General features: G+C 44.8%; 1 protein-coding gene across 5 annotated transcripts in view; it reads right to left on the reverse strand.

Moving 5' to 3' along the window:
• Positions 1-13,546, reverse strand: part of FARP1 (FERM, ARH/RhoGEF and pleckstrin domain protein 1) — a 271,781-nt gene that overhangs the window by 39,816 nt on the left and 218,419 nt on the right. For 4 of the 5 annotated variants that reach the window (XM_036119342.2, XM_036119213.2, XM_036119295.2 and 1 more), the window contains exons 14-16: positions 4,758-4,945; positions 3,247-3,336; positions 2,040-2,173 (exon numbers count right to left, since the gene is read on the reverse strand). In XM_036119342.2, the coding sequence (XP_035975235.2) occupies positions 2,040-2,173; positions 3,247-3,336; positions 4,758-4,945 (412 nt within the window). The remainder of the gene's footprint in view (positions 1-2,039; positions 2,174-3,246; positions 3,337-4,757; positions 4,946-13,546) is intronic. The other variant, XM_036119415.2, reaches the window with a different exon arrangement.

Raw genomic sequence — 13,546 nt, forward strand, 5'->3', positions numbered from 1 at the left:
CTCATTCACCCAGCCTTTTTGCCTTGAACCCCTGCCAAGCAGGTCTTCCTCGTCATGCACTTGAGGAAATGATTAGCTGACCTTAACAGCAGACTTTTCCACTTATTCCCGATAAACGTCATCAATCTGGTTTGGGTCCCCTGTTGCAAGGAAATGTCATGTCCCTGAGCGGCATACCGACTATCTGTTCTCACTCTAGCTTTGAGTCTTTTGCATGTAAAACATGAATAAAATTACAGATCTTTGAAAGAAACTCTACTGAAAATCCTCTGGGAAATAAACGATAGCAGCTGCTTTTTAGGCAACTGGATATTCTTTCACAGTTAAGGGCCAGATGCTAAAAATTTATGGTCACAGATAAATCCAAGAGCATGGCATTTATTCCTGAGTTCTCTGTGATGGCAGGAGCTAGCTGAAGCCACCATGCTGGGCTGCCAGGGTCCTACTGGGGACATTTCCTATGTGTGACCTCCCCAACATTACTGAGGTCAACTGCCATTATTTAGGTGGACACCAGCTCAAGAAGCTCTGAGCCTACGGGAAGACTTAAGACTGTGTTAACACACGTCTCACTGGCCACAAAACAAACTGAATTGATTTCTCCAGAGCTCTAACTTCTTTGACTCCACTATGAAAGCATCATCGAGCTTTGCAGGAATGATGAGGCAACATAATATGGCGGAACGCAACCAAAAGCTTCCAAGTAAACTTTGAGAGGTAAAATAAGAAGTTAGATCCTGTAGAATCTTTTTTCCATTTTAAAAAGTGGCATTTCTCTTACATTCATACCACCAACCAGAGTAAGACTCTCAAGTGGGGTTTCCAATCTTTCCCCACTTTCAATGAGGCTCTTGCTCAGTCCTGGCTGTGCTCCCCTCCCCGGGGGCCATCTTGGTCAAGCATCCCACCTCCTCCTACTGAGGGGCGAGAACTGCATGTGAATTATCCTCAAGCACACACACAGCTGGACACCCGAGCACATTCCCTTCACGACACAGGAGAGCAGCCCCGTGAACCTGTTCAGCTTACACTTGAATCCCATGGTCTGGGATCACCTGGGCTGAGACCACATCATCCACGGCTCCCTCAGGCCCCCAGTCGCTAAATGCCCTGAGACTACTTTAAAGCAAATTCTCCCCTACAGTGAGGATACAATATACAACAGCGTCCACCTCTGCCAAAGACACAGAAGCCTCTTGCTATTTTCTCCTGGAATTTTTAAATGCATGCTTAGTAGACAGTCAACTCCCCAGGTGTCTACATAGAACGGTCTTTAAAAAAACAAAAACCCTAAGAGTTTTCTGAAAGGTTCTATTTTAGGGCAGGGTATATTGGATTTTGTACCCTACAGCACACAAAGTGTTTCCTGACTTTTTGCACCATCTTCTTCTTCCTCCCAGATTAATGTTTTATTTGGTATTAAATGGACAATATTACTTTGAACCAATCTATTCATGGACATTTAGATCATTTGCAATCTTTTAATTCTAATATGGCTATCTCTGTCATGTCATTTCACATTATAAATGCATCCTTAAGATCAATTCCTTGAAGTGGGATTCAAGGTGCAAGTGCGTGGTACATCGGGCCCTACGTTTTTCTAAGCACTTCTTCAACACCGTGTAATATAAATCTGAGAACTATGGAGACATACAGATACTTCACAAAGGACTATAAAGCAAGCATCAGTGAACTACCACCAACACCCCTGAAAGTCCCTCCATGTGCCTCTATTCCTTAAAGCCCACATCGGCTTTCCGGAAGTACCTACCATCTTTATTTTGTGAGATTCACTTACTTGTAAGAAAACATGCGTTCTGAAGAATTGTAAACCAAAGGGAACAAAAATCCAGGGTGACCTCTAAATACCCACAGAATTTCCCTGAAAACCATTTTGAGATTGGCTCCTCTTAAGCCAGGTTCTTGACTTTATCTTTGGGCATGATAGCTGCGTAAAAGGAACCACCCGAAAACACGAGGGAGGGGGGAGAGAGGAGGCCGTGGGGACACGTGTAATTGTTGAACATCATTGTGCTCACCACAGGGCTAGTCGTTGTTCAGTTTCCTTGAGAAAACTTGTATGAAATTTGTGCAAAGGTTCAAAATTCGGGAATATGAGACTTTTCAAGGCTTCGGGCATGGCGTCCTCTTTGCTCACCGTGCTCTGAAACCACTGGAATAAAAAGAGCACACACAGGGACACATAAATGGTGGCAACTCGTCAGAAGTATTGGCGCAGCCCAGCATGCCTGGACGACACAGGGCTTTCCTGCTGAATCTGGGCCATTCAGGAGCACCAGGGGCTCCCGGGCCCTACTACTGTATCCTTCTTCCATCCGATGGGGTGAGAAGCACCCAGCTCGTCATCAGGGCTTCCCCCAACTTGTTACCAGTGGGTTGCTGAAGCCAGGAGAAATCTCTGAAATGGGCAGCTCCTTCAAATCAGAACTTGCATTTTGGCCAACTCACTGGGTCACCGCTGATTTAGACCACCACACCCCCTCTGGTTCGATCCGTTAGGAACATCGATCTCTGCTCCTCTGTGAAAATGCTGAGCACATCGGAGGCCGTACCAGCAAGAGAAAGCCGCTGCCCTCACACAGTTACTCAGCCCGCTGCGGTGAGGCGGGGCTGTCCCACACTGTTCACCGAGCACCCGTTCGAGCACCTGCTCAGGGCCAGGCGCCATTCACATGCCCCAGAGGCACAGGAGCCCCGCGCTTCCTACCGACCTCCAATGGCTAGTTCTTTCCCAGAATCCAGGGATCATAAAGCTATCTGCGATGCTTTGAATTTGTTCCAAGACCCAATAGGACTGATTAAAATAATAAAAGGCAGTCTTCTGGCAGATTTGCTGACATGGCTCAATTTATTACCAAGGCTAAAACGAGGCTTCTATTCACCTCTGGGGTCTTCCTCAAGCAGAAGTAGCTACATTTGATGCCGGGCAAAACACGAACTATTCTGCCTGGGTACAAAGCAGGCAGTAAGAAGTTTCATTTTAATTTTCTCCACTTTAGAAACTTCCTTCCTTTGCACTTAAAAATCACAATTATAAAAATTTTTATAAAGCATGTTCCAAATTAAATATACTATTACCGTCTAATTTTTATAACCCAGAACCAAATCCTTTTAATTGGAGTCAGAGAGCCCAACATTTAATTAGATCCAGCTCTTCTCTGAAAGCTACATCAGAGTTGAGATAAATTATGTAATTGAATGCTTTAGGGGAAATGCTACACATACCGAAGTGATGACCTCAAGATCCTTCAGATATGTTCTTTCGGTGGTGGATACTTCCTTAGCAATGAAGTACGCCTTGTCCGTTGGGAATCTCTGCAAAACCCACAGAAGAAACAAGACGTAATAATAATCTTTGAGCATAAGTCTCTAAGAATGTCCTGATTAAAGCGATACATTGCTAATTTACGATCTTTTGTTAACGGGGCTCAAGGCTAAAGAACCTCTTACTAGTTCTCCTTTTTGTGTGAGGAACTAGGAGCATGGATTCTCATGATGAGGAAAGAGCCTGGGAACGTTTCCTTCCACATAAATCTTACCCTCAGTCAAAGGCCTCCAAGGAGTATGTTGGTCACCGCGGAGGGCTATTCATTCAAAACTGGGCATCCGAAAACCTAACCAACTAGTAAAACATCAGAGCAATGCAGCCTTCCAGGAAATCAAAGAAACAGAAACCACAGCGGCCTTTGTCCCGGGAGCGGGGCGCTGGTGGTGGTGGTGTACGGGAAATGGAAGCTAGGGTGTCCGTGGAAATACACGGTGGCTGAGCTAAGGGGACAAGGTGAAAGCAGCTGGGGACGCCACCCGTTCCTTGGAGTCCATCGCTTAGGTGAGCAGGCACCTCTCTACAGTGAGTCAGCCACGGGTTTTGCTTTCTCTTTAAACAATAAGTAAAAGGCAATCCTTGGGGGCGCCTGGGTGGCTCAGTCATTAAGCGTCTGCCTTCGGCTCAGGTCATGATCCCAGGGTCCTGGGATTGAGCCCCGCATTGGGCTCCCTGCTCAGCGGGAAGCCTGCTTCTCCCTCTCCCACTCCCCCTGCTTGTGTTCCCTCTCTAGCTGTCTCTCTGTCAAATAAATAAATAAAATCTTTAAAAAAAAAAAAAAAGGCAATCCTTGTTGCTAGCCATCTTGCTTGCTTCCACAAGAGTCCGCCCGATTCCACCTTCGGGGATACACACGAGAGCCCTGAAATCGGAGACGCGGACACCTGGATGCCTGTGTTTCCGGCAGCAGCATCCGACATAGCCAAAAGGAGTGAGCAACCCAACTGTCCACCAAGAGACAGGTGCATAAACACACTGTGCTCTGCCCATACGATGGGGGGTGATTCAACCTTAAAAGGGAAGCTCTGACCCACGCTACAACGTGGAAGAACCTTGAGGACATGATGCTAAGTGAAAGAAGTCAGACACGAAAGGACAAATATCACAGGATTCCTCCTAGATGAGGTTCCTAAGCAGTCAAATCCACAGAGACAAAAAGCAGAGTGGTGGTTGCTGGGGGCTGGGGAAAGGGGAGGGATGGAGATTTCCTGTTTAATGGGGACAGTTTCAGTTTGGAAGTGACAGTGTTCTGGAGATGGATGGTGACAATGGTTATATGACCCTGTGAATGTCCTTAAGGTCACTGAGCAGTATGCTTAGAAACGGTTAAAATGGCAGGTGTTATATATATACTACTGCAATTAGAAAAAAAAAACAAAAGAGTAACGCGTGTGCGTGCAGGTCGCCACACCTTTCTCCGGCCTTCCTCCTCGTCGTCGGTGCGTGGGCACACCTGGTCGTTCAGCAGCGGGCTGACCAAGGGGGAGGCCTGCTTGGTGTCGGGGCTCAGGTTGGGAGACAAGATCACGCTGGCGGGCACAGCTCCTCCCTGGGAGTTGATGGACAGCTCTGAAAGGTGAGGGCTACCAGTCAGGGAGCCTATTTGAGGATGAGAAGTATTAGAGAGAGAAAAAAAGAAGTAATTCCTTCTGGGACCGGATTGCTACTTAGAATTTTCCCCCGTATCAGATCAAATCTTTGGAACCTGGACTACCATTCTGCGTATCGAATGTGCTTCACGATTTTCTAGTTTTTCTCTGAATTGCAGCTGCCTTCATACTAAAGATACCATAGTGGGAATGAGTCAATGGAGCCAGAGTTCTGTGATTAATAAGGCAGAGAACTCTGCTCAGGGAATGTTTAGAAGCACAGTGGATCCCCAAACGGGATCTTCATCTCCTTACTACTGCCTTAGCTTCTATGAATTATTCCAGAAAACAGTGACTATACCACCAGGAGACATGAGAAAAGACTAAAAAAACAGAGCTATTCTAAAAGGAAACTAAATGACTGACGTACCCAGGACAGACTACGCCTTGTAACAACGGGCCACAGCGAAGGAAAGGACGAGAAGCTAACTCCCCATTCTACCAAGAACAGAAGCAAGCTTATTATACCTGGTGATGGCATTCCGTGTCTCTCTCACTGTTTGGGACAGAAACACTAGCACCACATGCAAAGCTGGAGGTCATTACATTATCACAATTCCCCTTGATGAGTCAAAAAGTGACAGGTCATTAATGATTCCTCTGCAAAGGATACATTAAATAATATGAAAATGTATCATTACCCATTATACGTCAGCCAAAGGAGAGGATGTGTACGTGCAACGTTTTGCCAACAGAATTTTGCGAGTCTCGAAACCTCACCCCAGGGAAGCCAACCGGGACGTTCCAGAATATACTTCTACCTGCGTGTTTTCACCTAACACGTCTGTAATTCTAACACAGGTTTGCTAGGGCTAGCGCGAGGGTAAACAAAGTTCAAGTAGCCTGCAGTCCCATCTGTTACCATTATTAAGAAAAGACGATGTAAAATGCTTTCTCATTTTCCAAAATGCGGTTTCAGCTCATGGCTATTCCGCACACGGACAAGGATCTTGGAGAGAAAGGTGAAGTGCCGTTTTCTGGGCATACCCCATTTTCTTGACAGCTATCCTCTCCCTCTGGATTCATCCATATCCGCTTTGAAATTACAAGATGGGGATGGCCTAGAATGGAGGGTAGTGAACTTGATCACAGTAGGAATGAACCAACCATGAAAAACCACCAGCCCCCGCCCCGCCCCAGCTGGACCAGCTAGCGCTGTTGACAACACGTGCAGGAAAAGCCAGCACACCCAGAAGAGCAGCAAAAAAGCAGATGTCCTGCCACAGGACTATGGGTCAGTACGACGATCCCCGAAGAACGAGATTTGAAAACATGAGCAAGATTAAAGAAGTTTGCGTTTTAAAAATCCCTCCATGGAAATCCTGGCATTTTTTAATACGCATCACTGTTAGACAAAGACCCGTGCACCCCACACACCACCAGACCCAGCAAAACCCGGAGAAAAAGGCCAGAAATTGCTTCACAAATGTCAATTTTATTGACACTAGTGCACAACCGAATACAATGATTTCGAAAGAATTGGAACTTGTCAAATAGAAATAGTGACAACAATTAGAACCGTTCGCAAATGTTTCAAGGTACTACACTATTCTCTTCTTTAAAAAAAAAAAAAGGTCACAAAAAGGAAAAGTGTCATCACGACAAATAGGAAATAGGAAAGAGAAATTCTGGCAGTCTAGAGATCAAACATTTCATGCATTTGTGAGTCACTGTATCAGAGTCGCTTTTTTATTTGTCCACCATGATCTGGCAAAATGTGGGGCTTACCTTCAGCTCTCACACTGTGCGTGAGGTCAGGTGAGGCAGTTCTAAGTGAGAGCATGCGGGGCCTCGGTTTTGCAGTGATGCGGAACAGAAAAAGCACTCACCTCATCAGTGAGAGTTGGAGCCAAGAATAAAAAGCAGTTAGAAGGCTGGCTTGTGGGAGGAGTGGGGGGTGGGGAGGAGGGTGGGGGAACAGTACCAATCAGGCCCTGGACAGCATTCAGCAGCAGATAATAAACCACCTGCCCCCGTGGGAGGGAGACAATGCGGGTGGCCCCCGTCAAGCACAAGCATTTCTACCCTCCAAAGGCCAAAAGCTATTCGTGAGGTCCCCCAGGGGACGCTTCTAATTTAGTAGACTGAATGGATGAGAAAACAGACCAGGGTTCCAGGAGACATCTGTCCTGCCAAAAGGACAGGGCACATTTCAAAGAATATAGCCATCTAGAAGAGTCTACCCTGGATGTCAGAGACAGGATTCAGAAAATGGGATAATGGCAGTGAACGTCATGACAACCCATGTTCCTAGGTCGAGGAAAGGACAGCTCTGGGTCAGCCACAGGTTTCTGGGGGACAACCTGCTGCATTCACTCACGTAGCCCAAAGATGTGGGTGACCAGCAACTTCACACGTGCAACACACAGACTTGGGGAACAACCCAAATTAGGGTTGCCAATTTCCGTTTCTGGAGTGGCTCCTTCCACTAGCTTTATGTCTACTCCTAGGGCCTGAGACAGGAAGGCTGATGGGTGTATTTAACAGAAGGACCAATAAATCAATAAATACCAAGCAGCCCGGTCTAGAAATCTACCCACAAGTCTACAGAAGGGGAAAGTCCAAACTCTGAAGTTCAAGTTTGCTCATTTGAGCTGCGTCCATGGAGAGTAGTCCTTTTCTCCCCTTGCAGGCCCAACTACTTGAGACTTTGAAAATTTAGAGGGGACATGGTTCAAACCAAACTATGTAGCTCATTTGCCATTTAGCAATCAGTGAGATATGCTGATGAGGGTAATCAGTAGAATTTGGCAGCTTGATGAGAAATTAAAACGCTCTCTTGACTCTGAGCCAGAGTGCTGTGACAACTGTCTGTTCAAAAGCGGTGTCCACGTAGGGTCCACCCTCAGGCAGGTGTGAAGAGCTGGATCTTAAAGTCGGTGTCTACGGTTACAGTTATTCAAACTACATGTAACCAATTTTCACTGAAGTAGTCCATTCCATAAACAGGGTTGCTCTGTACGATAAAACCCAGCCCACTTATCTACCTAGCCTTATCAAGCCTGTTCAAATCATGCAGTTGGTTACCTGCTTTGAAGGCACAGCCCCAGGTGATGAGAAGAGGAAATTGTAACTGATGTTCAGGGCTACTCAGTGAACTCATTAATGCCTCGGTATCTTTTTTTCCTCTCTGACAAACTGACACAAAGTAATTTCTTTCAGGCATAGGCTCTAGGTAAATAGTTTTGGGGGATCTTTTGAGAAAGCACCTGGATATTAAGGCAACAGGTGGAAAGAAGTTTCAAAAGATTAGAAAAAGATTAGTTATACTTGAAAATCTGGAAGCTTCAGATTTTTTTTTTAAATTATTTTTTCCTATTTCCAGAAATTGTCCTGCATCTCGTTAAGGTATTTCCAGTTAGTAACTCTCAAATCCTCCACCTTTTCCTTCACCAAATGATATGCCCCCCACCATGATTTTCCACACCCCAACCCCCCACCCCCGGCTGTTAACCCGTAGCAAGAGGGCTGAGTTTATGTCACCCCCGTGGACTGGCAATGCCATCACAAATACTGCTCTCAAGAGAGGCATTTCTGGTAATTGCTTTTAAAAATCCTTTTAAATGTACACATTCTCATGGCACAAACAATTATGGAACTTCAAATTAGCATGGCTGTATTTATGGATTCCAATTTATCACCTAGCCGAAAAACTGGCTTAGCTTCTCTTTTTAATGTAAAATACATTCATAATTCTTCTCTCCTGGCTGCTCTGGGGAAGCGCTGCAGTGTCACCCAGACTATAGTATCTCTGGACCAGCCCCTTGTCAGAGGTACATCACCAGCGGGAACATGGTTTATGACCAACAAGCCAAACTCAATGCTCATCTCCCCCCTTTCTGGGATTGGGCACAGCTGCATTGTAATCTCCTCTGATTGTACTAAGGCTTAAGAACAAACTCACACATTCTGGGAAAAGAGAATTTCTACTCTATTTTCCAAGTAATAGAAAATGGCATTTCGAATACTTAGTTGTACCTGTCCTGTATTTTAAGTTGGTCAGTACGTTGGTCATCTTAGTTTTAATTAGCTAAGTTGTTTTTCCTGTTAAGTGTTTAGAAAACCTGATAATCATTTTAAAAATAGTAACCCAGAGCAGGTTTGTTAAATATTTGAGAATACGGATTGCTTTCTCAATTCCTCTTTTCAAAATAGAACAGTATGCTGATTCTTCAACAGTCCCCCCAGAGAAAGTTACCTGGCAAGTTTCTAGATGCCACTCATCTATCATGATTTGTCTCCTGGTATTTGGTTCTAAAATACAGATTTTATCTCTACATACCCAGAATATGTTCCAAAGGCACATGTAGGAAATTCATTACAGATGTAGTTTTCATGGATCTTTAAAAAGGCTCTTTTTAAATCCATCATCTCCCTCTAAAAAAGAATACAATGAACTCTTCCTGGAGATTGTCTACATTTGAAAGCCAGTTATCAAAAAAGGTCAGTATTGAGCTGGAAAATGGGTAATCTACCGAATGGACAGGATTCACTAGTGTGATAACTCAGCTGGGTTCTCACCCCAGTGGAATATAGGAAAAAAGCTGACAATGCTTTATAAAATTATAAGGTGCCACAAGAAAAACTAGTCTACACGATTACCAATCATGGTGGTGCTGTCCTTTTCTTGATAATGGAGGGTGTTGAGGGCAATGTGTATATGTGCTTCTTATTCTCAGACCAAGGTCCTTCAAACAAAGTTTTACAAGCAGCTAAGCATCAACTTCGGTGTTCCTCATCCAGCAACTGAGAAAAGCAACTGCAATGCAACTTGCAAAGATAACAGAGAAATGCCTACCAATGGAGCAATGACAGAGAATGTTCTAGTGTGCTCTTACTTATGGAGAAAAGAGAAAGGAGAATTTCTCTTTGTTCAAACATGGTGGTGGCGGTGTTGGGGGCAGCGTCTGGGTTGGGGAACATGGTGCTTTGTACCCATGAAAAATACCATCTTGTACTCAGGACAAAGCTTTAGCCGTCAGTGGGAAAGAACAGTTACAATTGACAGTTTTTACAGCAAGATACCTGTTAGGACAAGTAAAAGCCTCTTCAGTTTGGATTAACAAGAGATATTAATGTCGTGCATACACGGTTGCAGGAGTTTGGCCTTCAATGCTGAAAGAATCACCAAGCTCATTGTTATTGGAGAAGCCAGCACCCTTCCCGGTGGTATAAATCCATGCTTTACTGAGACGCGGCACTCTTAGGCCGTGGAGAGAAGATGAAACCAGACAGTATCTGGGACAGCCTACATTTTGGGGGCACATCAAAACTAATAACAGCTTATTGGCCAAGAGTAGCCAAGTGGGGCTGAGCTGGGCGGGGTCTTCTCTATGCTCCCACCAGCCCCCACCAAAACAAACGCCCAACTAAATTCTCTTATAGATACCAGCTATGGAAAGTGTTCTACCCCCATCTGAATGGATGGTCCCCAATAAAACACGAAGCCAACCCTTTGGTTAGGTGTCTGAGCTCCCCTATGTAAGCTGCAGCCACAGATACGCTCTGTTTCCATGAGACCTCTCCCCCAACTACAGTGATCCTGCTCCTTTCCAAAGACAACCCCCCGCCCCCGTCCAGGAACACACAGTACGAAGTGCAGGCACGTTAGAGGATGAAATCAGAAAAATGAAGTCTTCCATTTGCCTTCTGTTCCCCACCCTCAGTGAACTAGGGGACGACCCCGGCATGCCTCCGTGTTAAAGCTTCCTGTTTAGTGAACAGGATCACTGTAATTCTAGAGGAAACAGGTATTCCAAGTACAAATTGGTATTCAGCAGTGTAAAAAAAAAAAAAAGACATCAGACAGTGCTCCAACAATGCAGGGAACAGAAAGTACACCATGCTCCGAGGATAAAGACAGAACGTGGGGGGGGGGGGGGCGGGAAGCTTTTTTTTTTCTCCTAGATAGGTACATGCTGACAAACAGTGCATACAATGGAACAACAGAAAAATGTTTTCTCAAATTTATTAAACAAATGACAAAAATGAGAATGAAATCCCCAGCCTTTTCTATTTTAAAATTTGGTGCATTAGACATTTTTAATAAAATATTTTATCTATAGTATTAAATATACACACAGAAAGAACAGAAGGGAACTGGATTAATAATATAGGCCAAGCTTGTGAAATCTGGTTAGTTAGGTGTTCACGGCAACTTTCCAGGCAGAAAGGGGGTGGTGAGCGTGAGGATCCATCGGGCACGGAGTTGTGTGTGGACAGAGCAGCAGGTATGTGGTCTTCACTAAAGAAGGCCTATCTTTGGTCTTTCTGTACATGGCTGCAGGCAGCGCGACGAATGATTTCCTACAAAGGAACTTCTGAGGCACGGGAAAAAGGGGCTGTTAGCCTAGTTTCATGAGCCAGAAAGCGTGACCATGAGTAACGACACACCAGTCACATCACTGCTGGCTCCAAAATGAACCTGCTCCTGTTTCCTACGTGAGAGCCGGTTAAACCAAATTCGTCAGAGAGCAGGCCAACCCTGCCTGCAGACTCCCTGTCCCACTACCACCTCCACCTCTTACCCAAAAGTAGAATGGGTCAATAACTGTTCGATGCTTTTTACTACACGTGCACACACGGTCCTTACTCCGTCCTTAGCGCCCCTGGTTTGTGCCATTACCCTTCAGTTCTGCGACCGCTGCCCCTGGGCCAGCAGCAAGCCCGAGTACCTTCCAGTGCCCTCCCCGGGACGGCATTAACGGCACCAGGCTTACAGTGAACCCTTTAAACCGGCTCTCAGCTACACGTGTAGATCAGATGTCGCATGTCAACAGCTGATTTTTAATCCTCCCTGCTTTCAGATATAAAGCCACCCCAAGACATCCCAGAGTAACCTGATCTAGAACCCATGCAAAGACACAGAGGAGCTGCCTTCCCCAGGGAGCGGCACCAGAAGCCGAAGAGATGCTGAAGGCTGTCTCCAGGCGAAGCTGAGGGGTCTGCAGTCAGTCTACACTGAAATGATCCTGAACAAAACAGTCTACTTGATTCTGAAAGCTTTCAGGAAAAGATTTTTCTCACTTCTTCCCCAGCTCCCACCAGGGGATGTTGAATTGCTTTCACTGGAATCCAGAGAAGAAAAAGTTCCTCGTGCTAGAAGTGTCATTTATATTTTTTGGAATAATGTACTATTTCTTTTTTTTTTTTTTTTTGGTCAAAACAAGACTCCACCCACCACCCTCCCAAACATAGGTATGGCATACAAATGAGCATTTGTGTTCGTAGGAGGACTACTTGGAAATCTCTACGTTATTCGAAGAAACAATAAGTAGCCCTCAATGACGGCTCCAAGCAAGGGGCAACAAGATACCTACAATATAACACCAAATCATGGAGTTGGTGGGTTTTTTTTTCTTTTATTTTTTTTAAATAAGAAGAGAACGGCTACATTAAGTGGCATGCTTATTTTGATCTAAAAGTCAATGGCTTCATTTTAAAAACCAGTGAGTGGTGTTAGAGGTATGCACCAGCATAGGCTTTAGACCCCACTGCCCGGTATCCTTTCACTCAACTAGACTGAAACAGATGGAATGAAACTAACGAGGAAAAAGCAGCACCAGTAAAGCCTCTCCTGTCTCCAGAGTCGTGTTTGTTCACCACTTACTGCTCTCGAAGTTTATGACGAGTGCTTCTCCTTCCATATGCTCTCATGGATGTGGTGAACGTGGCTGAGTGTAAAACTCATCAGAGAGCCACCAGCGGTGGATTATTCTGAAACATTCAACTCCTTTCCGGTTCAAGAAGAGACTTACTCTCTATCGCAGCAATGGTAGAGAAAGATTCTGTTGCAGTGTGATTTATAAAATCTGCAGCAATAGACTCATCCCATGAAATCAGAGGAAGGCCAGCCAGCCTCAGAGTGACTATACTCAGAACTATCAGAGAAGGAAGGCTTACAGCCTCTGAGAAAAGATCCAGGAAACAGAGCCTTTCTTAGGAATGCAATTCTGAGGTCTCTCTAAATTCTTGCTAATAAGCATAAGGGCCAAGGCAAAGAGTGATTAAAATAGAATAAACTCAAAATAAGCCCAATGATGAAGAGGGCCCCCAAATTTCTTAATTTAAGGCTGGGTCAATCACTGACTCATGACAACAACTGCACCAAACTCATTTCGTGCTGAATATGGAATAACATTTTAAGTGGAAGAAGTTGATGGAAAGCATGTGAACACTGATCATTAAGATACGAAAAAAGGATGCTGTACGCATATGCACAAGTTTTAACAAAATTTAAAATGACAGTTTAATCTCATTAATTTTTCCTTCTTTTAGGTACTGCTTCACAACACAATCAAAGGGATTCCAATGCTAATATGCAAGCTGAATTTCTGATTCAATAGAGGACAGACTGGACTTTGTATACTTGGTGCAAATTTCAAGAGGCTCAGGCTGTATTTTAGTTTTGTGGGCCTGGCTTTTTTAAGTATTGCTGGGACTGAATCTTCAAAGAAGTTCTTCAGAATAAAATCAGAATTATTCACATTTCAAGTGTGGGCCACGTGGCACAATTTGGAGCTAAGTCTGTGAGAAATCCCCAAATATGAGT

The sequence above is a fragment of the Halichoerus grypus genome, chromosome 4 (genome assembly GCF_964656455.1).
Source record: "Halichoerus grypus chromosome 4, mHalGry1.hap1.1, whole genome shotgun sequence".
Lineage (NCBI taxonomy): Eukaryota > Metazoa > Chordata > Mammalia > Carnivora > Phocidae > Halichoerus > Halichoerus grypus.